Here is a 26,471-nt window from a genome sequence, read left to right as displayed (position 1 = left end):
GGCTCCTACAAGGAATTTTAACAGCACTGCTTGGCTCTTCCTAAGAGATTATCATGTTATACACAACACTCAAGAGTGTAAACACAGCACTTTGCCCTTTTCTCTCCATAACTCAGGAGGAAAAAATCCTAACAAAAATACTTTGAAAGTTTTATGCTTCTCTATTCCCATAAAAGTTAACCTTTTTATCTGTCTCCCCTTGCTAACCACACAAACCACTAGTATGTTTATGTCACCATATACTTACTGAGCCAGAGGGAAATCTGGAGGTTCATTCATTCACTACCTGGTTTCCAGGCTTAACTGCCCCTCCACCAACCCAGATTGGATTTTTAATAATTATTTTCTAAATAATCTTCAATACCCAATTCTAACCATCCAATTCCATTCTAATAATCAACACTTATAATCACAAATTTCTTTATTACCAACCTTGATCCCTTCCTTCACCTCACATTTCTAGAAAGGGGTGAGTTGTCAACGTTATTTACAAATATTTATAAATTTGAAGACAGCTAGAAAGTTTTCTCTAGGCTAAACGGTCCCAACTCCTACAACAGTGCTTACAGATGTCACATTTAAACCTTGTAAAGACATGCTGTCATTCTCCCCTGATCTACGTCAAGTCCCCCTACAAGGAGCCACATATTTGTTCTTCCTGTGCACAGATAACACTTCCCATATTAGGCCAAATCAACACAGAGCCTTCCCTCCTACTGACAAGTTTCTGTCAATTTCCTATCCTTCTTTCCAATTCCCTCTTTCCCCAGAACCTGGAGACTTGGTTTTTCCAACAAGTTTCTGTCAACTTCCTATCCTTTTTTTCCAATTCCCTCTTTCCCCAGAACCTGGAAACTTGGTTCCTCCCAAGTTGACAGGGAGCTAATGTAAATGATAAATACTTAAGATACTACTACTATAAAATTCAACATAACTTTTCAAAGGATGGATGGGGAATGATTTCAGAGTCTTAAAGAAATGGAACCAAAATGTCACAGAGCAGGTTTTTTAGATGTTCATGTAAAATGGTAGTGGGTTTCAATCAACATTTCAACTTATGCTAAATCAAAATCCAAGAAGGGAAGTAAATGATGTTATTAGTCTCAACCATGTATTATAACAACCTGGGGACTTCCCTGGTGGCGCAGAGGTTAAGAATCTGCCTGCCAATGCAGGGGACACGGGTTCAAGCCCTCGTCTGGGAAGATCCCACATGCTGCAGAGCAACTAAGCCCACGCGCCACAACTACTGAGCCTGCACTCTAGAGCCTGCGAGTCACAACTACTGAGCCCGCGTGCCTAGAGCCTGGGCTCCGCAACAAGAGAAGCCACCGCAATGAGACGCCCACGCACCACAACAAAGAGTAGCCCCCACTTGCCGCAACTAGAGAAAGTCCATGCGCAGCAACTAAGACACAACGCAGCCAAAAATAAATAATAAATAAACTTATTTTAAAAAACTTATAAATAAAATAAAATAACAATCTGGATTTGAGTCTTACTTTTCTTGACATATTTTAAAAATTATACTCAGCAGCAAATAAGTCACCTACATAGATTTTGAAAAACTGAATTGAGCTTAATTTACAGACCTATTATGAATCTGTACGATCCTAAATCCACGCTTTTCATTTCTAAGCTTTAAACACAAAGACCTTCAGTTTCCAAAGGACTCAGGTGAAAGGACTTCTCGCTAAGACAAAAGACACATTTCTCATGAGGCACAATATTCCTGTCTTGTTTGCTCTGTCACACTCAGAACGGAGGTGCTGTCCTGGAAACAAACTGTCTCACTGCCACCCTTCTCGCATCAATTTGTTACACGCGAGGGTCAAAATCCGTATTTCAAGGATAAAATGAGTTTGACCCAGAGTACAAACACACACATACATTTACATTTATATGTGACATATATACACATATATATACACACATGTGCACACGCTTATATAAACACACACACACACACACACACACACACACACACACACACACACACACACTCTCTCTGATCATCTACTATACACACTCCCCCCTTCACTCTTCCTCACTTTACTAGTGGTGGAGACAAAGTGTGGAGACAAAACAGCACACAGTTTTATGGTGGAGACAAAACAGCACACAGTTTTATGACCAATACTTTCATATTCTTCGGTTTTCTAAAGGCTCTCCTCTAGGCTGACCCTAACTTGAAGGATGTACTTTGCTACGAGGCGTGATGCCCTTAAAGTATTTCCCCTGCCCTCTATTTCAGTTCCTAATGGGGCAGCCGGTTGGGTATCCCGACGATATCTAAATGTTCTCTATTCTAGAGTTATTATATGCAAATGATAAACTCTTCAGTGGCACACGCTCCAATATAATAAGAGAAGCACATTAGTTTCAAGGAATGGAATGGAATGGAACCTATAATATGTGAGTTCTGGTCCTGACTGGGCCACTGCCTAGCTGTGCTAAATCACCTCGCCTCTCTACGTATGAGAGGGTTTGAACACCAAGTGTGGAAACAGACAGTGCATACGGTGTCACAGGGTCCCCACTCACTGATTATGGTGCTTGGTCCCACTGAGGCCGAACACACACTCAGAATTCTCCTAAACCCAGTGGTTCAGGAGGTACAAGCACTCCATGATGGCTGGTTTGTACAACCAACATGTGAAATCCCGCAAGTGGCTGCCCACGTCTCAGCCAATTCTAACAGACAGTTTTCAAACTGCCCCCATGCTGTTGTTGTCCTTGGTCCTAGCTGCCTCGATTAAGCCAGAATAATAAGTGCTCCGGAATCCTTCTTTTTCATTTCCCCATATGGTCAAAATGCGGTTCAAGGGAAATGATAGATGACTGAGTCTACAGAGAAAATGAAGAGAGATGCTCAGAGCAGCCCAAGCAGGAGAAAAGGCTTTCCTGTGAGAGAAAGGCTTCTCATCGTTCCAGACTCTTATTTGCAAACTATCATTTCACACTACACTCTAGCACCTAGTTGGTTTTTGTTTTGTTTAACAAATATGTATATACACACACAGACCCAACATTCTGCTCATTTCCTGAACCTTCCGTGAATCAGCTTAACACTCCCCACTGTGCCAGATCATCTGCCACCTGGCTTACAGTCAAATCACTACTTAAGTCTAAGCTTTCAAATTCCAAAAGCAAAATTACCCAACCTTGTAATAATAAGAATGTCGCATATATAGCCTAGAAAAGCATTAAAAGAATGAAAACGAAATTAATACCAGTCTGGATAATAGCATTTTCTTATTAAATAGTCCATTCAGACGTGCGTAAGGATTGAGCATGTTTTGCAATACGGGGTCAGAGTATGTACCGCCTGTCTTTCACCCCTTCCTCACCCCCCGCGGGCCTCACTAGTCAAGCACACATTTTTGCTCTGAACCTGGAAGCAGCCAGAAAACCTTTCAACACTGTTCTCCGGGTGATTCTCACCAACTGACCAGTGTTGACAGGCGACACAATACCTACTTGCCATCCTGCAATGAGGATGGGACTGAAGGTGAATAAGACTAATCCTTCTATCACCTTGATCCCTTTGACCCAAAACACCCTCCTTCCAAACTGTGAGGCACCAACTTATTGTTGTGAAGAAAATAAAGGTGGTCAGAAACCTTTGCTGCTGCTAGGATTCTGAAGATGATCTAAGCCTCCCTGTCTGTTCATCAGGTGAGAACACTGAGGCTAAGAGAGTGTAAGACTGTCCAACTTCAGTGACTTAGTAAGACTGACTAGGACTGAGTCCGAGTTGAACACCCTTTTCTATTGTATCACACTGTTGATGCCAGGGCTGGCCGTGAAGGTGAGGGAAGAGAAAGCTCCGTTTCTTCAGTTAACCTCCGCCTGTTCGATCTCTCAGACAGTGCAAGGAGCTTTGGTGTGCATCCTTTTATTTCCCCTCACCACCTGTCTCTCAAAAATAAATGTGCTTAGGATTTTGTGGCCAAACTGGTAGGAGTAGGAAGCGCTTGGACTTCATATTTGCTAATACGGCAAAATTACAAGCTCTCCTGAGACCTTTTTCTACACTCACACAAAGGTCCTCAAACCTTCAACTCTTTTCAACACACACACACACACACATATATACACACACACACACACACACACACACACATATATATATATATATACACATATATATATATATATATACAACATTTTTATCCAATGATCTTAAAAACTGGAACTTAGCTATCTGAGTCTGGAAGAGCTTACAACAATTAACCTCTAAAAATGAGCATATTTGATATAGAAACTACTATGCAATGTTTCATGCTAATATTAAAAAAAATCAATACTGTAACTTTAAAATTTTCTATGCTGAAAAGAACACACACAAAGAACCTGCTGAAACCCGCAAATAAGAAAGATTTATTGTCTTATAGATCTTGATTCAGTCACTTTAAAACTTGGTCATGTTATTTCTATAACAGCCCTAAGCACGGAGAACCAGATGCTAATTTTACAACAGCACTCTGCAGTCTCAAAAGTGATTGCACTGACAGCATCGCGTCACAAAGAAAGGAATGGACAAAACAAGAAAAGAAGCTTTAAAATCGTTCAAAGGCTTAACCCAATATGAATTTAAAACACTGTTCAAAAGATTAAGTTATTTCCTAATATGACCCATCATTGTCAGAAATAGGAAAACTGCAGCTCAAAATGATTTTTTTCATGTTTTAAGGTAATCTTTAAAAAGTGCACATTTTAAATATTTTTAGATATAATATGAGTAAAATAAAATGTGATGTTTTCATTTTAATTCTAGGAAAGCATTCTTCCATCCTCGTACAACGATTAGGTACACACACAAAAACAACCAGTTATTTAATCAAAAATAAGACCATTAACTAGTCTTATAAAATAATTTCACGTGCAATGAACTTCGACAATGCTGCTGAATTATATTTAGTCCGAGTCTCAAAACACATAAAATACACAATAAACTGGTAGACAGAATCATTCACAACTTAAATATAAACATGCCCAAGAAATACAGTTAACAAATTACAAGTTATAAAAATAGCAATCAAGAGATGCTAAATCAATTTATTGAATAAAATTTAAACATGCTTACAAAGAAAGAATCAAACCAGAAATCGTCGACCTACTTCTTTTCCCAGTAAACGTGGCTAACAAAGGAACTATACAAAGGCTGTAGGATCCCAGAACCAGCAGTGTCAATAAGGTAGCATCATAGTGCCTCTCTGAGCCAGTCGGTGGGGTGAGTGTAGAATTGATAAATATTTTCGAAGAAGTATCCGTTTCTGTACAACTGCGAAATCCTCCTGGTATAGTCATTTAAAAGGATCAAAGCAAGCTCAGGCAGGAAAAACTGCAGCCATGTTCACTCTCCTATCCCTCATGCTTGCTCTTAGTGAATTAGAATGGAGAAGGAAAAAAATCTGTAAGCTCCAAGGCACTACACAGAACAGATTAAACCAGCTAGCAAATCCAACTAAGAAAGAGACACTGATTTGAATGCTTCATCTGCGACAGAGACACAGCCCCTAGACAGGCTCTGTGGGTACACGGGAAGCCCCTTTGTTAAAAGACAAAAAGGAATGGACAAAAGCATTTGACACCCTCCTTAGGAGTGTCAGACACGGTCCTGAACGGGGCCACCGCAACATGGCCGCCGGCAGGGACGCTGGGCAGCGGGGCTCCACGGGACGTGCCTCCTGCCAGGGCCACGAGTGCCAGCGCTACACAACCCTCCAGCCCCCGAGAACACCTTGGTGCTTCCATCTTGGCAGAATGTTTTCAAAACTTCCCATTACAAACAGGGAGCACTGCAAGTGAAATGACCTTAAAAGAATACACGTGTGAATTACCTTTTCAAATCATCAAGAATCAACGGATACATGCAAACCCTTCTGATCTTATGCCACAACTTCAAAATTCAAATCATAAGCGGATAACTGTCCCGTTTAATTTCAAGTAACAAATTCCAGTGTTCCTAAAGGTCCACTATACAGCTACTGACTCTCATAGGAGACCGACTCCTGCTGCTAAATGCCCTCTCGGAAACGTGCTCATTAATTCGGTCATGAATTCAGTGCCTTACCCTCCACAAACACATTCTCAATTCTGTCACATGTTGGCTGAGTGCCCTTGGACCAGCGACAACCTCTCTGGGCCTCAATTACCTTGCATAGAAAAAGAGTAACAGAAGTTATTTGAGAGGAAACGAAAGAAAGAATGTATGGTAACCCTACACATTGCTCCACACCCAGAAGGTTCATAACCATGACTACACTTTGTCCCTGTCCCCTCACCGGAAAGAAGAAACAGATCCTCCCCTTAAAGCAGAGAGAACTTCCCTCTTCCCCACCACTCCCTTATATCTTGTTTTATCTGATATTCTAGTTATCCACGTAAATATCTTCTTCCTCAACTACCTTTGAGAATAGGGACCATTTCTTTGACATCTCATATCCTTCACAGCATCTACAGTGGTGCCTGTACACAGCAGGCACTCCAAAATTGCTCAAATTAGTTAACCCATAAATTCTGTGAAAGAAATTAAAAAGGAAATGAGCAAATAAACACTAAGGCCAAATACATCTTTGAACGAAAGGGATAACTCAATTCACTCATTTTATACACAGCAAACTGAATTCATACTAACTGAAAACCCCCAAAATATATTCTGTTTAAATTACTTAAAACTAGGCTTGAAGTTATAATATACTACTCTTAATACACTGAATCTAGCATCCAAAGTTTAAGATTAGAAAAAACACATCTACAAAATATAGCCACTTACAAAATAAATGAAACCGAAGTTATCTTTTTTTCTGATTTCCAGTTGGGTTCCAATAGCCTCTAGATTGCTTTCTTTCCTTAAACAAGCCAAAAAAAACCCCACCCTCTTCAAATTATACACTTTAGAATCCTTCATGCAAAAAAATACCAGGTGCCTTCAACAGATAAATATTTCTGTGTTTCATAGCACATTCATCAAAAGAGAATGTCGTTGAAAGAATTTGTTTTTCCTGCTAAGCTTTTAGAGCAATTCCAAGGGAGAAGCAAGATGCATATTTTCCCCTAAATCACAGAACCAAAAATTCTGATAATTTGTAGCGCATAAGATTTCTCTTACAACTACAGTTTCAACAAGCCCCAAAGTCTGAAATAAGACGGACTTACAGTTATTGCTGTAAGTGCTCAGATCAGTGTGGGTGCTGGCAACAGAGGAGGTGCTTCCCGTCCTCCGCAGCGCAGAACTTTTCAGAGATGCCTTGGATTTAGGAAGTGGTCTAGGCGAATTCACCCAAGACGGCTGTGCAGTTTTCAAGGATGCAGGTTTTCCTTGGGGGTTAAAAAAAAAAAAAAAGTTTCCACTGCTATTCACTCCAAAAGCTTTAAGCTTGTAAACCTGAACTCCTACATGAACAAGTGAGTCAAAACGTAAAATGAATATTCAGAATCCCGCAGGAGGGGTCCCTGTAATCCTGAAGTAGTTAACTCACGTCTTCTGTGACACAGAGACCAGAAGAGCCATTGGAGACAGAAGCTTTTAGCAAAGTTGAAATCAAGGAATAAACAAACTGACATGACTTCCCCCCATATCATTGATTAAAAAGTAAACACATTAGTGCATTCACACACTAAGCTACCATATAAAACATAGGTGAAAATTAAAAAACAACCAAAACAGGAAGGAAGAAAAAGTCAACTTGAGAAAAACAATTTTAAAATGCCTAATGCCTAACAGCAGGTGGTGCTATATTATTAGCATCTTTTTCATCTTACCTTTTCATCTTTACTCTTTATTTGCCAAACTTAAAGGGTCCTCACTCAAACTCCTAACTCTTGCTTGCAGCAAAAGTGTTGCCACTTAACAGCAAAATATGTATGGACGCTTCCCCTTCCCTGGCATCTTTGAAACCACACCATTCTGACACTCACGCCTGAACATGGGCATTTCGCAAGTCCACGCCTTTGCTCCTACTCTCTTCATATCCATCTCTCCAGGAGAGTCTATTTTATCGACTTTACTCTAACCACTGCCTTATATGGATGAATCCCAAATTCTCATCTGCAGCTCTGTCTTCCTGAATCCCAATGCCACTCCCATTTTCAATTTCTTCTTGAACCTTTCCAACTCGGACAATGAGACAACCTCCTACCTACTTAGGCTAACCATAATTAAATTTTCCTTTTTCCCAGCCCCAAAACATTGGAATCATCTTTCTTCCCCCATCAGAGTCTCATTTAATCTAACGTTAAGTTTCTCAATGCTACCTGGATCATATAACGGAAGAATATCAACAGTTGAAAAGGACCTTACCTGCAAATGATAGTGTCACCCTAAGGGAGTAAAGTAGGTTTTCCAAAAAGTAATGCTCACTTCTTTGTCCCAGTTATTTCACTTACAAAAATCTCATCTTAATAGAGAAAAAGAGCTGAAGTGCCTTAGGCCTGGCGTCTAAAGTTCTCCTGTCTGCAGCCTCACCCTGTACTGAATCTTGTACATCAGGGTGAGCGCTGCTCCAATCACCGTTTTCTCTTTTTCTCCCTGACACCAGGATGTGCTATTCCAATTCACAAGGCACATCATTTCTTTCCTTTCTTTTTTTAAAACAATTTATTTATTTAATTAATTTATTTTTGGCTGCGTTGGGTCTTTGTTGCTGCGTGCGGGCTTTCTCTAGTTGCGGTGAGCAAGGGCTACTCTTCGTTGCGGTGCGCGGGCTTCTCATTGCGGGGGCATCTCTTGTTGCGGGGCATGGGCTCTAGGCTCCCGGGTTCAGCAGTTGTGGCATGTGGGCTCAGCAGTTGTGGCTCACGGGCTCTAGAACACAGGCTCAGTAGTTGTGGCTCATGGGCTTAGTTGCTCCGTGGCATGTGGATCTTCCCGGGCCAGGGCTCAAACCCGTGTCCCCTGCATTGGCAGGCGGATTCCTAACCACTGCGCCACCAGGGAAGCCCACATCATTTCTTTTCAAAGAGGTGTTCCTCCCCTCAATTCAAATGCTACAAATCCTTATTTACTCTCTTACACGTTGCCTGAATAACTGTATTAGACCCCAAAGTTCTTTCCTTCGATCCTTTCCAGCTCCATGGTGTTGATCTCCTGAATGTGAAAACTAAGGTCATGACCCAATCTATAATCTGTGATTCCCCATTATCTGCAGGATGACATTATTTTTAAGCCTCTTAATTAATATTTAAGTTTAAAGACATAAAAGGCAGTCCTAGGGTTGGTTGATTCCTACCCAATTCTTCCCCCTCATGCTTCGCCATGCCCCTACCTCTCTGTGCGTACACACACACACACACCCCTTCTTTTTATTTTTCCAGGATGTTTTACTCTATTCTTCTGCTCTGCCCAACCCTGTGAATGCAATGGCCTTCTTTCCCTCCAGTCCTCGAACTCTGCCCAGTGAATACAAAGTGAGTTGATGATTCTCTTTTAAATCCTCGCTGCGTCACCCCAGGTTTACTGAATCACAGTCTCCCTTTTAACAAGATCCCCTGGTAATTTAAATACACATTAAGTCTGAGAAGTACAGCTGAGAATCCCAACCTCTTTGTAAAGCCTTTCCTTCCAGGATGTTCCCTGCTGAGTGCCATGGACCACACCTTCTTTTATGCTCAGACCCATACTTCCTTCTGTCATGGCATCTGTTTCAATACGCCTCTCAGACTAGTCTCTACAGCCCCTGAGAACAGGAAAAGAACCTGATTCAATTCCGTCCCTGAGGACCCAGCAAAGTGTCTAGCGTGGTGTAAGACTTAATGTTTGCTGAATGAATTAATTTTTCTTTTGAGGCCAAAAGTAGGATGGGGGAAATAAGAAGAGGTTGGAAAAGGGTATAGACTGTCAGCTCTCAGATGCATAAGGTCTGAGGATAATGTAAGACACGGTAACGAGAGGTGATACACAGCGTTATCACTGTATTGAAATTTGCTATAAGAGTAGAACTTAAATGTTCTTACATACACACGATAAATATGTGAGGTGATCACGTGTTTATTAACTAGATGGTGTAAATCCTTTCACAATGTATATGTAAATAAATCAAATATCTTACAATTGTCAATTATACCTCAATGAAATCAAAAAATATACACAGAATTATAATAACAGTAACAGAGCTATTTAAAAAAATTTTAAAGGCCAAGAGTGAAGGACAAATTCTGATGTTTTCTCTCATCATCTACATTGAAGCATTCAACACTTAACCAAGTTTTACAAGCTTATTTGTCCTTTGTTAAGAGACTCTTCAGTCTATCAATTAAAGGGAGACATTGTTCTTCACATTCCTTATAATAATTAGCAAATCACCAATATTCAAGTAGCCATTTGATTTTTTAATTTACATTTGGCCACTGGTTTTACCTGCTCTTGGAGGGATAAACAGATTTTTAGAATTTAAATTTACCAAATTCCTGCTCCTTTGGCAAAAACATTCTGATGAGTCATCATTATTGGAAACAATAAGCAAGGCTGGGTAAGGAACGGATGAAAACTTCTGTGTCAGAGCCACAAGGCAGCCAAGGCTCAGTACGTTTGGAAAATTAACTTTTTTTCAGAAAGGGATATCTCATGGCTTTGTTTCTGAAAGCACTGTAGGTTTACAGACATTTCTCAGTGTGCTTCAGAATTACTACACACCTGTACCCTCTCTGATTCCAACACACAGCCTGGCACTTACCCCAAGCCCAATTATCATTCCCCTGAACTGGCCCCTCCCATTTTCACAAGTCTCACTGTCACCCCAATCCAGCCCCACCCCTTCCATCTAATGGCAATTTGTGTCCCAGCCAAAGTCCTCCCTGTTCTTCCATCACTCTTGACGAGCGGTCACTGAGGACACAGAATGATGCCTACTTCACTGAAGGATTACTCCTTTGAAACGGAGACAAATCCTAACAGTGCATTACTATCCCCATCCCCAGTTTACAGGTGAGCAACCTACTTAAGTGGTTAAACGGCTTACTTAGGTCGCACACCTATAACCAGTGACAGAAGGGCCTAGAATGCAGGTAACTTACCACCTGCCCACTGTTCCCTCGACTGTGCCGTGGACAGACGTGCCAGGCTTGGGGGCCAGCCTGAACCCCTCTTGCTAGGAAGGTGCTCCTGTAGTGAATGCTAAAACTGTGGGACCACAACAAAGGTACTTAGCTGCTTCCCCAACGGTCCTAATGTTTAACTTAGTAGCAGAGTTGACCTAAGGTACCTGTGACTGGACTTTATATAAAGAAGCAGTAAAACATACACATCATAAGCAGTATTAAAAGTAAGACATTGCAACCCTGGGCTGAGCACCTCTGAGAAACCTAAACACAGCATTCTTCAACAATGAAATCAATACAGGACTGCTCTTACAAGTTCTGAAGAGATGACATTTACCAGTTTACTTCACACCGTGTAACTTATCCCAGATGTGAATCATAACCGTTTAAGATCTACCTGCAGAGACAGTATTGACCTTAGTGGTTTATTTTAAGCTCATGCTGTTAGCATCACCCTACATATAGACAACACATTTGTTCTGATTTTATAATTATAACCATCTTTTGTCTAGGGAAAAATCTGGCAAGAATAACATCTTCACTTTGCCTTATATAGTAACACAGAGATTCTACTGGATTTGAAGCATACCTTCACCCAACAATTTACTCGGAAAACCACCCTGGAAAATCCGATTAAATGCACTGTTATTCAACAACAAAAAATCATTAAGGAACACCTTACAAAACTGAAAATCCGTAAGAAAGATAAAGTGAAAAAAAAAAAGGACAATGTTAATATTACCCTATCTCTTTAAGTTTATACTTATCTATATATTGAAAAATTCCAGAAGGATATAGCAAATTTTTTATGGGCCCCTTATAGGATAGAGCACAGTGGGACATGGGGGAAAAGAGAAGGAAAGGGACAGAAAGGGGGAATTTTCCCTTCTTACTTTATATACTTACATATAATTCCATGTGAATTTTTTTTTAACGATAAGCCTATTTTTTATAATAAAAACTAAAAAATATTATTAAAGTCAATGTGGTCAAACATTTAATCAGATAAAAGATACTCAAGACAAAACAGATTAAAAAACTAAAAACAGATAAACTGGATCAATAATTAAAGTAAGTAGATTCTAATATTCTTATTCCTATGCATCTGTAAGCATTAGGTATTCTTTAATGATTTTAATTTTACTAAGAAAAAGAAAAAAGAAGTCAATGCCTTAAATTGATACTTTTATATGGCCATGATGAAAAGTCACTTTACTGCTGGAAAATTCTTCACGATACCATAATGGTGTGTCTCCTTGGACTGGAAATTAAAGCCAAAGAATGAACTCCTGAATGGCACCTCCTTTGTTCTGACACTTACATTAAATGACGCATTCTCCAGGAGAAAGCTCCCAGAGCCCTCCTGGGAATGGAGTGTAAGAACTTTAGACCCTAATTGTTGGGGGAGGGGTGTGGTGGGAGGATGGAGAGGGAGGGGCACTGCAGCTTCCTGAGCACTTGCATCAGAACTTGATCACGTGGCAGCACTATGAAGAGCTGACCAAAGGGAAGAGTTTTAAATCAGGGGAACAGGACTTCCCTGGTGGTGCAGTGGTTAAGAATCCACCTGCCAATGCAGGGGACATGGGTTCAGTCCCTGGTCTGAGAAGATCCCATGTGCCATGGAGCAACTAAGCCCGTGCGCCACAACTACTGAGCCTGAGCTCCAGAGTCTGTGAGCCCCAACTACTGAGCCCACGTGCCACAACTACTACAAGCTCACGAACCTAGAGCCCATGCTCTGCAACAGGAGAACACACAGCAATGAGAAGCCCGCGCACCACAATCAAGAGTAGCCCTGCTCGCCGCAACTAAAGAAAGCCCACACGCAGCAATGAGGACCCAACGCAGTCAAAGATAGATGAATAAAATAAATAAATTTATTTAAAAAAAAAAATCAGGGGAACACTTAGGAGGCTAGTGCACCTGCCAGGGCTAGAGGCGATGGGGCTTTTAACTAGACAATGAAAAGGAGATTACTGAGGTCAGTCTGAATAAATAAGCTACATATTAATATATGCAATTTAAAATATAAATTATTATATAAAATGTAACAAATATTCTTAAGAAGGCAAGTGCCATTAACTACTAGAGCCAGGAAGAGAAAATGCCAAATAAACAACATAGATAGTTAAAATACAAAAAATAAGAATACGTTTAAAGCTATTGGGTTGGCCAAAAGGTTTCATTCAGTTTTTTCCATAAGATGGCTCTAGTATCACTTAGTTGTCTTTAACTTCATTCAAGACTACTTGGTTAGATTGTATGTGACAACTGTCATATCAGCATGCATTTTTAAACAATCAAAATTGGTAAATTTTTGTGTAGCCATTTTAATATTGAAGATGGAAGAAAAAAGCAACATTTTCAGTATATTATGCTTTATTATTTCAACAAAGGTAAAAATGCAACCAAAACACAAAAATAAGATTTGTGCAGTGTATGGAGAAGGCGCTGTGACTGACTGAATGTGTCAAAAGTGGTTTTCAAAGTTTCGTGCTGGAGATTTCTCGCTGGACAACGCTCCACGGTCAGGTAGGCCAGTTGAAGTTGATAGTGATCAAATCAAGACATTAATTGAGAACAATCAACGTTATACCATGCGGGAGGTAGCCAACATACTCAAAATGTCCAAATCAAGCGCTGAAAATCATTTGTACCAGCTTGGTTATATTAATTGCTTTGAGTTTGGGTTCCACATAAGTTAAGCGAAAAAAAACTTCTTGACTATATTTCTGCAGGTGAGTCTCTACTTAAATGTAACAAAAATGCTCCGTTTTTAAAACAAATTGTGGGGCCTCCCTGGTGGCACAGTGGTTAAGAATCCACCTGCCAAGGCAGGGGACACGGGCTCAATCCCTGGTCTGGGAAGATCCCACATGCTGCAGAACAACTAAGCCCGTGTGCCACAACTACTGAGCCTGCGCTCTAGAGCCCACGAGCCACAACTACTGAGCCCGTGAGCCACAACTACTGAAACCCACGTGCCTAGAGCCCGGGCTCCGCAACAAGAGAAGCCACTGCGATGAGAAGCCCGCGCACCGCAACGAAGAATAGCCCCTGCTCGCTGCAACTAGAGAAAGCCGGTGCACAGCAACGAAGACCCAATGCAGCCAAAAATAAATAAATAAATAAATTTTAAAAATAACTAAATTTATTTTAAAAATAAATAAAACAAATTGTGACAAGTGATGAAAAGTGGATACTGTGCAATAATGTGGAACGGAAGAGATCGTGGAGCAAGTGAAATAAACCACCACCAACCACACCAAAGGCCGGTCTTCATCCAAAGAAAGTGATATTGTGTATACGGTGGAATTGGAAGAGAGTCCTCTATTATGAGCTCCTTCTGAAAACCAAATGATTAATTCCAACAAGTACTGCTCCCAGTTAGACCAACTGAAAGCAGCACTCGACAAAAAGCATCCAGAATTAGTCAACAGAAAACACATAATCTTCCATCAGGATAACGCAAGACTGCATGTTTCTTTGATGACCAGGCAAAAACTGTTACAACTTGGAAAGTTCCGATTCATTTGCTGTATTCATCAGACATTGCATCTTCGGATTTCCATCTATTTAGGTCTTTACAAAATTCTCTTAATGGAAAAAATTTCAATTCCCTGGAAGACCATAAAAGGCACCTGGGACAGTTCTTTGCCCAAAAAGATAAAAAAGTTTGGGGAAGATGGAATTATGAAGTTGCCTGAAAAATGGCAGAAGGTAGTGGAACAAAAGGGTGAATACATCGTTCAATAAAGTTCTTGGTGAAAACGAAAAATGTGTCTTTTATTTTTACTTAAAAACCAAAAAGGGACTTTTTGGCCAACCCAATATAATTATAACTCTTTAAATACAACTATATAGAGGAAGTGACCTTTGGAGTATCTATGGTAACTATGAATTATTATTATGAAACAAAAGTAAAGCTCCCCCAAGGGATAAAAAAAAAAAATCAACAATAAGTTACGGGAGAAATAAATCCTACACATGTGAAACTGCGGCTGCAGGTTCACTCTCAACCTGGAAGGACCAAATTCTCTCGCTAACACTAATGTAGATGTTTAAAAATTTTGCTTCAACGGTAGAGTACTGTTGTCTAAAAATTATTTAAGCAGACCTGATAAGCTGCTTACAAAATAAATACTGTGCAACAATCGACAGCTTTCTGATGGACCAGGAAAAAAAAGGAAAAAGATCCTTTGCTTTAGCAACAAAAAGTAGTTGCACACACAGACATGCACACACACACACTATTTCTATGAATAAATGTATCAAATAGTGCTAGTATGATGATAAATTACAAAAATGGGGGCATAAAAGATTTGAATAAGTGGGACCTACATGTTCATTCTTCCCTGAATTAACATATTAATCGATTACTATTCCTATCTAAATCATATGTGATTATTTTTAAAGGGGAAATTGGGAGAGTTTTTTTAAAAAACAATTTAAACTAGTCTAGAATAAGTAAGAAGAGTCAAAAAATTTTAGAACATAAAAATGAGGATTATAACTCAACACCAAGAGCAACAACAAAAAGTGATTTAAAAACAGGCAAAGGGGCTTCCCTGGTGGTCGAGTGGTTAAGATTTTGCCTTCCAATGCAGGGAGTGCGGGTTCGATCCCTGGTCAGGGAGCTAAGATCCCACATGCCTCAGGGCCAAAAAGCCAAAACATAAAACAGAAGCAATACTGTAACAAATTCAATAAAGACTTAAAAAAAAAAAAGGGGCACAGGACCTGAATAGAACTTTCACCAAAGAAGATATACAATGGCCAAGAAGCACATGAAAAATTGCTCCACATCATTAGTCATTAGGGAAATGCGAATCAAAATCACAATAAGATACCACTTCACATCTATTAGGATGGCTATTATAAAAACAAGACAGAAAATAATTAAGTGTCAGCAAGAACGTGAAGAAATTAGAACACTGTGCATTGGTGCAAGAATAGTAAAATGGTGTAGCTGCTGTGGAAAATGGTATGCTGGGTTCCTCAAAAGATTAAAAATAGGGCTTCCCTGGTGGCGCAGTGGTTGAGAGTCCGCCTGCCGATGCAGGGGACACGAGTTCGTGCCCCGGTCCGGGAAGATCCCACATGCCGCAGAGCGGCTGGGCCCGTGAGCCATGGCCGCTGAGCCTGCGCGTCCGGAGCCTGTGCTCCACAACGTGAGAGGCCACAGCAGTGAGAGGCCCGCGTACCGCAAAAATTAAAAAAAAAAAATTAAAAATAGAACTACCTTATGATCCAGCAATTCAACTTCTGGGTATTCACCCAAAAAAACTGAAAGCAGGATCTTCAAGAGATATCTGAATACCAGGTTCACAGCATCATTATTTATAATAGCCAAAGGGTGGAAGCAATTGAAGTGCCCATCGGTAGATGCCTGGATAAACAAAACGTGGCATATACATACCATGAAATATTTATTCAGCCTTTAAAAAAGAAGGAATTCTGACACAGGCTACAGTATAGATGGACCTAAAGACATTATGCTAAGTGTAGTAAGCCGGTCACAAAAGGACAAATATTGTATGACTCCTCTTATATAGGTTACCTACAGTGGTCAAATTCATAGAAAGAGAAGAATAGAATGGTGGTTGCCAGGAGTTGAGGGAAGGGGGCAGTAAGGAGTCAGTGTTCAGTGGACAGTTTCAGGTGGAGAAGATGAAAAGTTCTGGATATGGGATGCTGGTATGGGCTGTACAACAATGGGAGTGGACTTCATACCACTGAACTGTACGTTTAAGTTGTGAAAAGGGTACATTTTATGTAATATATATTTTACCACAATTTTTTAAAGTTTAAAAAGTTAGGAGTTTGTGCTACTAGTTATTATAGTACATTATAAAATAGTAAAACAGTCTATTAATAGTAAAACATTATACTGACAGATTAATAAACTGGTATATCAATCTCAGAAATACAAAAATTCAGAATAAGATAGTGGAGATATTTCCAATCAGTGAAGACATTTATTTGTGATAAGATATTTGAATATTCTACAAAATTAAAATGTGAGAAGCAGCATGGTGTAGCGGTTAAAAGTCAACAATCTAGAGCCAGACTGCCTAGGTTTAAACCCAGCCCTGCCAACACACAGGCTGGGGACAGCCGCCTTTTTTTTTTGAAAGGATTCTATTCTTTTTTTTTTTTTAACATCTTTATTGGAGTATAATTGCTTTACAATGGTGTGTTAGTTTCTGCTTTATAACAAAGTGAATCAGCTATACATATACATATATCCCCATATCCCCTCCCTCTTGCGTCTCCCTCCCTCCCACCCTCCCTATCCCACCCCTCCAGGTGGTCACAAAGCACCGAGCTGATCTCCCTGTGCTATGTGGCTGCTTCCCACTAGATATCTATTTTACGTTTGGTAGTGTATATATGTCCATGCCATTCTCTCACTTCGCCCCAGCTTCCCCTTCTCCCTCCCTGTATCTTCAAGTCCATTCTCTACATCCGCATCTTTATTCCCATCCTGCCCCTAGGTTCTTCATGACCTTTTTTTTTTTTTTTTGTCCTCATATGTAAGAATGGGGGTGATTATAGTGGTACTTACGTCATAGGTGCGTGTGAGAGTTAAATAAGTGTATTTTTAAATGCTTAGAACAGCACCTGGCACATAGTGACATATAAATATTAGCTACTAGCTCTCATCTACACCAAGAAGATAATAAAATTGGATTAAAAAGGAAACCAAAAGCATACAAATTAAGATAATTAAATACAGATCAATCTTCTCTTTTAGTAGAGGTTTTGGGAAGCATAAAAATATAGGAAAACTTAAAAGATGTATATGACTATAAAAATGGAAAAATCTTTAAATCACTGTATACAAAATAAAAAGTCATACAGTAAGACACAGGACAAAGGACAACAGATATCATATCAATAATGAAGAATCACAGACCCCAACAGTGTAAGTAAGCAAAAGCTCTAAACAAGAATAAATTAAAACAGTCAATACAGTTTCTTTTCAATTTAACCTTATCGTGGCTCACTTCTTTCCTGGCTCCCCGATTGTCACTCCTAATCTCCATTTCCTTTGCTCACATCCTATAGAAGGGTTTAAAAAGCCAAATACTTGCGGTCCTAACCTTTCTTCAAATTAGGGGTGTGATCCAGTTTGTGCCAATAAGACTTAAAGATAAGAGTGCCAGAGGGCAAGGTGCTGGGTAAGACTTGCCCTCCCTGATAAAGTTAGGCAGGCACGTCAGGAGACAGGTCCTTCGCTCCCAGCCTTTGCGCATAGCAGCAGGGGGACTTAGCGCTTGGAACTCTTAGCGACCATACTTTAAACTGAAAAGTCACAGACAAAAGCAGGACGAGTGCTGAGGCAGGACGAGTGGAAGGACAGAAAGATGACATTATTTTTTTTGTTTTGTTTTGTTTTTTTTTTGCGGTACGCGGGCCTCTTACTGTTGTGGCCTCTCCCGTTGCGGAGCACAGGCTCCGGACGCGCAGGCTCAGCGGCCATGGCTCACGGGCCCAGCCGCTCCGCGGCATGTGGGATCTTCCCGGACCGGGGCACGAACCCGTGTCCCCTGCATCGGCAGGCGGACCCTCAACCACTGCGCCACCAGGGAAGCCCCAAGATGACATTATTGAACCACCAACCCAGGAACTGCCCACCTCTATCTTCCTGTTAAGTAAACGCACAGCCTTCTGGTTTAAAACGATCTGTGTCGTACACATGCTCCTGTCCACAGCATTTGGTGCAGTTGACTCGTCCTCTCTCCTTAAAAGGCTTTCTTTACTTGGCCTCCAGGACAGCACTCTCCACTGACTTCCCTCCTACCTTCCTGGCTGTTCCTTCTTGGTCTCCTTTGTGATTCCTCCTCCACTCTCTAGCCCTTTAAAGCTGAAGAGGACCCCAGAGGTACTTCAGAGACTCCATGCAATTCCCCAAAGGTGCCCCTGACCTGTTCTCTTTCTGTACTTCCTCTCTGGGCAATCTCATCCAGTCGAGTGGCTTTACATACCAGCTAACTGTTGATGAATCCCAAACTGATCTCCCTCGACCAGACTTCTCCTGTGCACTCTAGACTTGTAAATCCAACTTTCTACTCTACACCTTCATGTATGTACCTATTATTTTTCTCAACGTGATGTCGGTACAACTGAGATCCCGACACCCACCTCCCAACATCCGTGTCTCCATCATCCTTCCCCATCTCAGTTCACGGCAGCAGCATCCTGCCACGGCTCACACCGAAACATTGAGGGTTATCTCTGATTCCTTTCTTTTACCCTCAACCCTCATTCCAACAGCAAATCCTGTTGTCTTTATTTTCAACACGTATATCTAAACCTGGCCCCCTCTCATCCCCCCACCCAGCCCTTCCACAACCCTGTGGAGCCAGAGCCTCCTGCCATGATTATCGCCATGCTTCCTCATGGATGTTTCTGCTGAGTCTCTCACCCCCACTCAGTGTATTCTCTACACAGCTGTAACAGTGATTCTGTTAAAATTAAAGTCACTTTGGTTAAGAGCCGAAGTCCTTATGATTTTCAAGACTATACATGATCTGGCTCTCCACTACCTGTCACACCTCATCTCCTATTTCACTTTTCCTTACTTCATCCCTTGCTACTCCTAAGAGCTGTCAGTTAAGCTCCACCTCAGGGGCTTTCCACTGGCTCTTTCCTCTGACTGGTGTGATTTTTCTTCCAGATGTTCACACAGCTGGCTCCCCGCAGGCCTTTACTCAAAAGCTACCTCTCTCTCTCTCTTTCCCATGCCCATACACCTCAACATTTCACACCCCCCATTCTGCATTAGTAGTTTTTCTCTCTTTAGTACTGTACGCTGTCAAACATCCTTTATACCTTATTTACTTATGAATAGCCTGTTTCTCCCAGCAGAATGTAACTTCACAGAGGGCACGTTTTCATCTTGCGTTCACTTCTGTACCTCAGCACTGTAACCCTTGTATCTACATTAATCCAACAGGTATTTGAGTGCCAAGCATATTCCAATTATAAGATACCATTTTGCACTTTCCTAAACAGTGAATATTTGGCAAGGGTGTTAGAAATGTCAACGCAGGGAATATAGCCAATATTTTATAAAAACTATAAATGGAGTATAACCTTTAAAAACTGTGAATCATTATATTATATACCTGTAACTTATATAATACTGTACAGCAACTATACTTCAATAAAAAAAAGAAATTAAAAAAATACACATTGGCTAGGGTGTTGGGAAACATGCTTATATACTCGGAGTGGGAGCACAGACTTGCACGCTGTTTTTGAAGAGCAACTTGGCAACGTGTATCAAAAGTCTTAAAAATGCTCACACCCTCTGATTCCACCTAAAGGAATGTATCTCAGTAATTTACCTGGACAGCGTAAGTACTGATATACAAAGTTCTTCAGTGTAGAGTTGTTTAACATACTGAAAAACACTGGAAACAACCTAATGTTCAAAGAAGTCTGAAGAAATAAATCACAGCACACTGAGATGATGACGACAGTCCTTTTAAACCATATTTTTAAAGAATATTTAAAATTTTAAGAATCTAGGAAAATAGGCACCACACCTTTTAAAATGAAAAAGAAAATTCAATCAACTAAGGAAGTGCCTATTGACTGTTATGCATGGGGTTTTTAAACAGTAGGAACTGTTTGTCCCCATTAGAAATACGTAAGCATATGTGCATGAGAATATGTAAAAAGAAAAGGCATTGAATAGCTATAAATTGTGAAGTTAGAGACTATTGGGCATTGATGAGATTAAGAATGTTCTCTCCCCGCCCACCCCTTCCCACTTCTAAAGTGCTACACTTTTTAAATAGCCTGCTGGGAAGGGGACATTGGAAACCTGATGTGACATTCAAATTAACTGGTTAAATTCAAGATAAGAGAGGGGCAGAGTAAGGTTCACCTTGCTTGGGACAATGCCTCCCACATTCCTTTCTCGACACAGACAGACCTGGGCTCTGTCGGAACCTCTTCTTTTTGCTGAATGCCTGCACACCAGTGCATCACATCCTAATTGCCCACCTGCCCTCCTCCGTATGTCCACACATTCTGTACTGACTGTCCTCAATCTTTATATTCCATACTCTGAACCCCAACTGTGCCTTCATTTCTACTTCCTAGTGTACCAGCCACGTCCTGAAAAACAACCCAATCCATATGTATTCTTCTTATTTTTAATTCTGGGGTTTCAGTGTCAAAAATTAAACAGCAGAGAGCATCAATACTAAACCAAGACTGGCCCTTCTGTAATATAAAGGTATACCTCTATTATATTACAGAATTACCTATATTATTATTCCAAGGAAGAATTTCAACAAAATTTGATATTTGTAATCTTACCCTCTTCTGAAATCCTACAGCTCTTTTTTTATAGTACTATAAGGACAGATGTGCTGAGGGATGAACTTGCCATTGCCCCATCTTGGCTGGTACCTTAAGGCCACGAATCATGTCTTACTTATCCCACGATTCCTCAGGCTCTGGAGTATGGCTTGCACAGTTTACACTTTCAGTCTGCCAAGGAAACAAATTACCTTCCAAAATGCAGAATTTCAGTAGTATGTATTCACATTTATATATTGCAAAATGTGACTTTAGTCACATTCTTGAGTTAGCTAAGCCAATATTATATCAGTAGGGTACAAGAAACTGTACTCTGCATAACCATCACCATTTGCTTAGATTCGAGAGTAAACTCAAAAGATAAAGTCATAGCAGTACAGGTGAGTCACAAGAGAAACACAGCAAGTCTCTCTTAAGAGGGCAGCAATTTGACAGAGAAAAAAGAACATCCCACAAAACAAGGTTCTCATGATGACTCAAATTACACAGAAGCATAGTGTTCATGGTGATACTGTCAGTACCTGTTTCTGCAAGTATGTTCACAAGGTGTCTGCTGCTTCAGGTAGAGATTAAACAAAAATAACTTCCTGAGTCACGGGCCTGGGAACATGTGTCCCGCAACTAAGGGTGTAGTAAGTCAAAGGCTTAGACAGGTTGCATCCTTTCCCAGGTACCACGAAGATAAGCAAGGTTCTTCACATGTTCACCGGCAAATGTACTGACCTGGTCGTGAGTGAGCTCACCTGGCACTCACACTGAAAACTCCTAATATGAACCGAGGTGGGCACCTGGGGAGCCTCCTGTCTCATTAGAAGCCAAGGTTCACGAGCGGAGCTACTTTGAACGACGAGGTCATTGTGACTCAAAACTGAACCCTGTCTTCAGTGTATTTCCCTTTCTAGGGCTACAAAAATAAATCAATAAAATCTGCACGAACTCCCCTGAAAGAAATCACCTAACCTCATAAAAATGAGCCAGAAAATCTGAAGGAGGAAGCTGTCCATTCTCCACAGGCGCTAGTCTGAATCTGCACTCTTAACTCCCACTATTTAATCTCCAAATGGATTTATATCTACACCCTCTGCACCCCCGTCTCTATTTCAAAGACTACCTTGCCTGTGCCCTGGACACACCTGGATGCTGCCATCGCCTGGCTGTCCCTCATCCCCGTCCTTCATCTCTTTACCAGCTCTTTTCCCACAGGCTTCCTCACCCTCCACATGTTTTTACAGTCTTAAGCCTCAAACATGCACACACGCCTTTGAGGTGCTTTCTCAAGTCTTCAGTCTCTTCAAGTTCAACATGCCCCAAACTAACCCATCATTCTCTTTCTGACAATTTCTTCTTGCTGCTCTAGTCCCTGTTTCACCCCATGGCCACCCAGACAAGAAAGCTGAGGAGACACTTGGGACTCTTCACCACCAGCGAAGCTGACCGGACCCCTGTCCTCCAAAACATTTTTAATATTTTCACTCTGCTTTGTTTTTTTCTTTCTTAAAAATATTTATTTACTTGGGTGTGTCGGGTCTTAGTTGCAGCAGGCGGGCTCCATAGTTGCGGCTCACCAGCTCTTTAGTCGTGGCATGCTAACTCTTAGTTGCGGCATGCATGTGGGATCTAGTTCCCAGACCAGGGATCGAACCTGGGCCCCCTGCACTGGGAGCGCGGAGTCTCAACCACTGTGCCACCAGGGAAGTCCCTCACTCTGCTTTCTATTACCAAATACTGGTGTAACTCTTACAAGTTTGTGCCTAAACTATTAGAACTAATCTGCCTCGACCTTCCTTGGGGTTCACCCATCACTTACCCCAACACACAGCCTACTCAAGGCATGTTGACCCTGCCCTCCACCATGTTCCCCCAACACTCCAGGTCTTTCATAAGGCTACATTTGCACCCCAGGGAAAGCCAGCAACCTTCCATGCCTGGCAAACCCCTATGCGCACATTCCAAGGCCAGTTCAATGTCACCACCCTTCTCCAGCCTTCCCTTGGGCTGAGTTAGTGGTGTTCCCTTTACTGTGGACACATAGTACTTCATAGAAGTTTCCATTCAAATCAAGCCAGACAACATTTTACACCTGTTGTGTAAGAGGTACACTGTGCTGAGAGCTGGAAAATATAAAAATAACTAAGACCTGGGCTCTATCCTTATGGATATCTTCCAGATATGGAAGGAAATAATTATAGCACAGTGTAATAAATGCAAAGTATCACAGAGAACAGGACAGTTCAGCTGGGGTTTGAAGAATGAAGAGGTTGCCCTCAAATGGTTTTCTGAAACCAACCGCCTTTCACCTCACCCTCCAACCAGTGAGTGCATTAAAAGGACCTATAAATCATGTTTATGTTCTCAGGATCTAGTAGGCTGCCCAGCACACAGCAGGCGCTCAAAGCATTTCTCGAATGGACAAATAAGACAGACTGCACAGTTTATGAGTCATTCCATATCTGGAACAGTCTTCTCAGAATTACTTGCCAAGTGAGCAGAATTGTGTGGAACGCCTGCAAAACGATCAAGAATTCACAGTGACGATGTAAATGAGGAAGAAGAGAGAAGACGCTTGTCTCCCAGGTGCCTCTAAGACCCTCCCTGGTTGGCCTCATGCCCAGTCCCTGGCCAGCTGCCCCCGCCCCCACACACACACAGCAGCTCACTGGTCCTCAGGCTCCACCCCCCACTTCCTCACCTTGATCTTCGCACTTGCTGTTCCCTCCACAATAGCCAAATATTGCCCTCCTTCACCTCCGTGTGTTGGCTCAAATGTCACCCTATTTAAAGATCTAACTCCCTTCCCTGCTTTGTTTTTCTCCTTAGCATTTATCTTACACACTAAACATTTTGTCCACGTGTTTGATTTTCCAACCAGAATTTAAGCTCCACAGGGGCAAGAATTTGTCTCTTTTGTGCACCTCTTCATGCCCAGCACTTAGAACAGTTCCCAGCACAAGCAGGCACTGAATAGATCCTTGTTAAATGACGAAGTGAGTGTGTCAGAACTACTGCGTGTACGCAATGGACAGAGGTCAGAAGCGTAGACCCCGGGACCAGGCTGTCGGGCCTCATCCCCGTCTCCACCAATTATTAACTTTGTAACTTTGGGCAAGTTGCTTAAACTTGCAAAACCTCAAAATCCTCATTTGTAGAATGGGAGTAATCACAGTACGTATACTTCATGAGTTATGAGAATTATCCATTCAGAAATCTTAGAACAGCTTTCATTAGCATTCAAAACACCTTACTAGTATTACTTTTCTTATGGCAAGAAACATTGAGATACGTTCTTTAAAACGTGGTTTAACTACATCCAAATACAGAAACATCTATAAGCAACACATTAAAGTTGGCTTTTAGAAATAGTTATTAGATGATCATTTCTGGGTTTTACTAATTAACTTCTGCAAGCGTGAAGTTTGCATACTTTCGTATGCAAAGCGTGAAGTTTCTCATACTTTCGCTTGCTATCTCTCAAACTCTTGCCTAGAAAGGCCAAAATGATACAAAAGTAAATTGAAATGATTTTAAAATCAATCTAACACTAAATGAACAAGAAATCAGTTCACAAAAACAACTGAGCAGGAAAGAAGAGAAACTTATAAGGGTAGGCAAGTCATTACAGGTTTGGGATGTTTATTTTACTAACCGACAATAAAATGAATTAACAGGAAGGTTTACCCTTTTGAAATGGTCTTCAGTTTTCTTCTAGAGAAACATCTCTTTCATGAGGCCTTTCTTCAGGCTCTGCTATGATCAGATGGGCCCCTGAACATTCTTTTCCTCCAAATCCTAAAGCGCTTAAGGGCCTTTTCCACACCCCTTACAGATCCCTTTGTGCTGCTCGTTGGTTGCTGCAGGAACATGCATTCACCCTCCCCAGGCAGTTTAAAGGAGCCCCAGGGCGGGGGTTGGGAGGGTATATTTTGTTCTATTTCCGTAATCCTACCTGGCTCAGGCTGGTCACTGGCAGGTCAATTACATGTGTGTATGAAGGAACACACATATTTATAATCTAAAACCTGGTAAGAACTGGTATTACTTCTGAAAGAGGGTGGCAGGCGCTCTCTGAAGGTGCCTGACTGGATCTCAAAGTATTTCCTAAGCAGTTATTTATTCAGCAGCGTGAATCTGCAATGACCATGTAAAATCATTTCCATCATGGTAAATTGATATCTAACGTTAAGTCAAGAGCTCGACAAGAGAAATGCCACAGTTTCCGAAGTATCCAGCTGAGCGTAAGAATTTGAATTTTTCCAAAACTCACGATCAGACTGAAAGTGTTTCTTTAGACCAATAACGTGAAGGTTACGAGCATGGACTCCAGAGTCCTGTTACCTGGTCTGAATGTACTACCTCTGCCACTTTCTAGCTGCATAACCTCGACAAATTATTTAGCCTCACTGTGATGGCTTCCTCTTCACAGAACTCTTATGAGGATTAAATGAATTTATAGGTGAAATGATAAAGACAAAGCCTGGAACTCGGTAAGCATTTAATAAGTGTGAGCTTCTATCACTGGCATTATAATTATTATTAGAAATAGTTTTCCTTGCTTACCTCATCTTATTTAATTAAGTGGTTGAAACACATACAGACTCCAAAGAAACAAAGATAGTTTAGATCTGGTTTGTTATAATCACTTATAATCTGGTTTCAGATAAACTTCCAGATTTTTTTTTTTTTTTTTTTTTGCGGTACGCGGGCCTCTCACTGTTGTGGCCTCTCCCGTCGCGGAGCACAGGCTCAGGACGCGCAGGCTCAGCGGCCATGGCTCACGGACCCAGCCGCTCCGCGGTATGTGGGATCCTCCCGGACCGGGGCACGAACCCGTGTCCCCTGCATCGGCAAGTGGACTCTCAACCACTGCACCACCAGGGAAGCCCCAAACTTCCAGATTTTTTTAAGGTACTTTTTTATTTCCAGTTTTAATGAGATGATTGACATACATCACTGTGTAAGTTTAAGGTGTACAGCATAATGATTTGACTTAACGTGTATTGTGAAGTGGATTACCGCAGTAAGTTTAGTTAACATCCATCACCTCATTTAGATGCAATTAGAAAACTTTTTTTCCCCTCATAATGAGA

General features: G+C 41.1%; 1 protein-coding gene across 1 annotated transcript in view; it reads right to left on the bottom strand.

Moving 5' to 3' along the window:
• The window catches only part of MTUS1 (microtubule associated scaffold protein 1), a 126,281-nt gene that overhangs the window by 67,999 nt on the left and 31,811 nt on the right, over positions 1–26,471 (bottom strand). Inside the window, 1 exon segment of the mRNA XM_073798595.1 lies at positions 7,165–7,326. Within this exon segment, the coding sequence (XP_073654696.1) occupies positions 7,165–7,326 (162 nt within the window).

The sequence above is a fragment of the Tursiops truncatus genome, chromosome 21, assembly GCF_011762595.2.
Source record: "Tursiops truncatus isolate mTurTru1 chromosome 21, mTurTru1.mat.Y, whole genome shotgun sequence".
Lineage (NCBI taxonomy): Eukaryota > Metazoa > Chordata > Mammalia > Artiodactyla > Delphinidae > Tursiops > Tursiops truncatus.
Note: the sequence above shows the minus strand (reverse complement) of the source record. Positions and strands in the feature narration are given on the sequence as shown.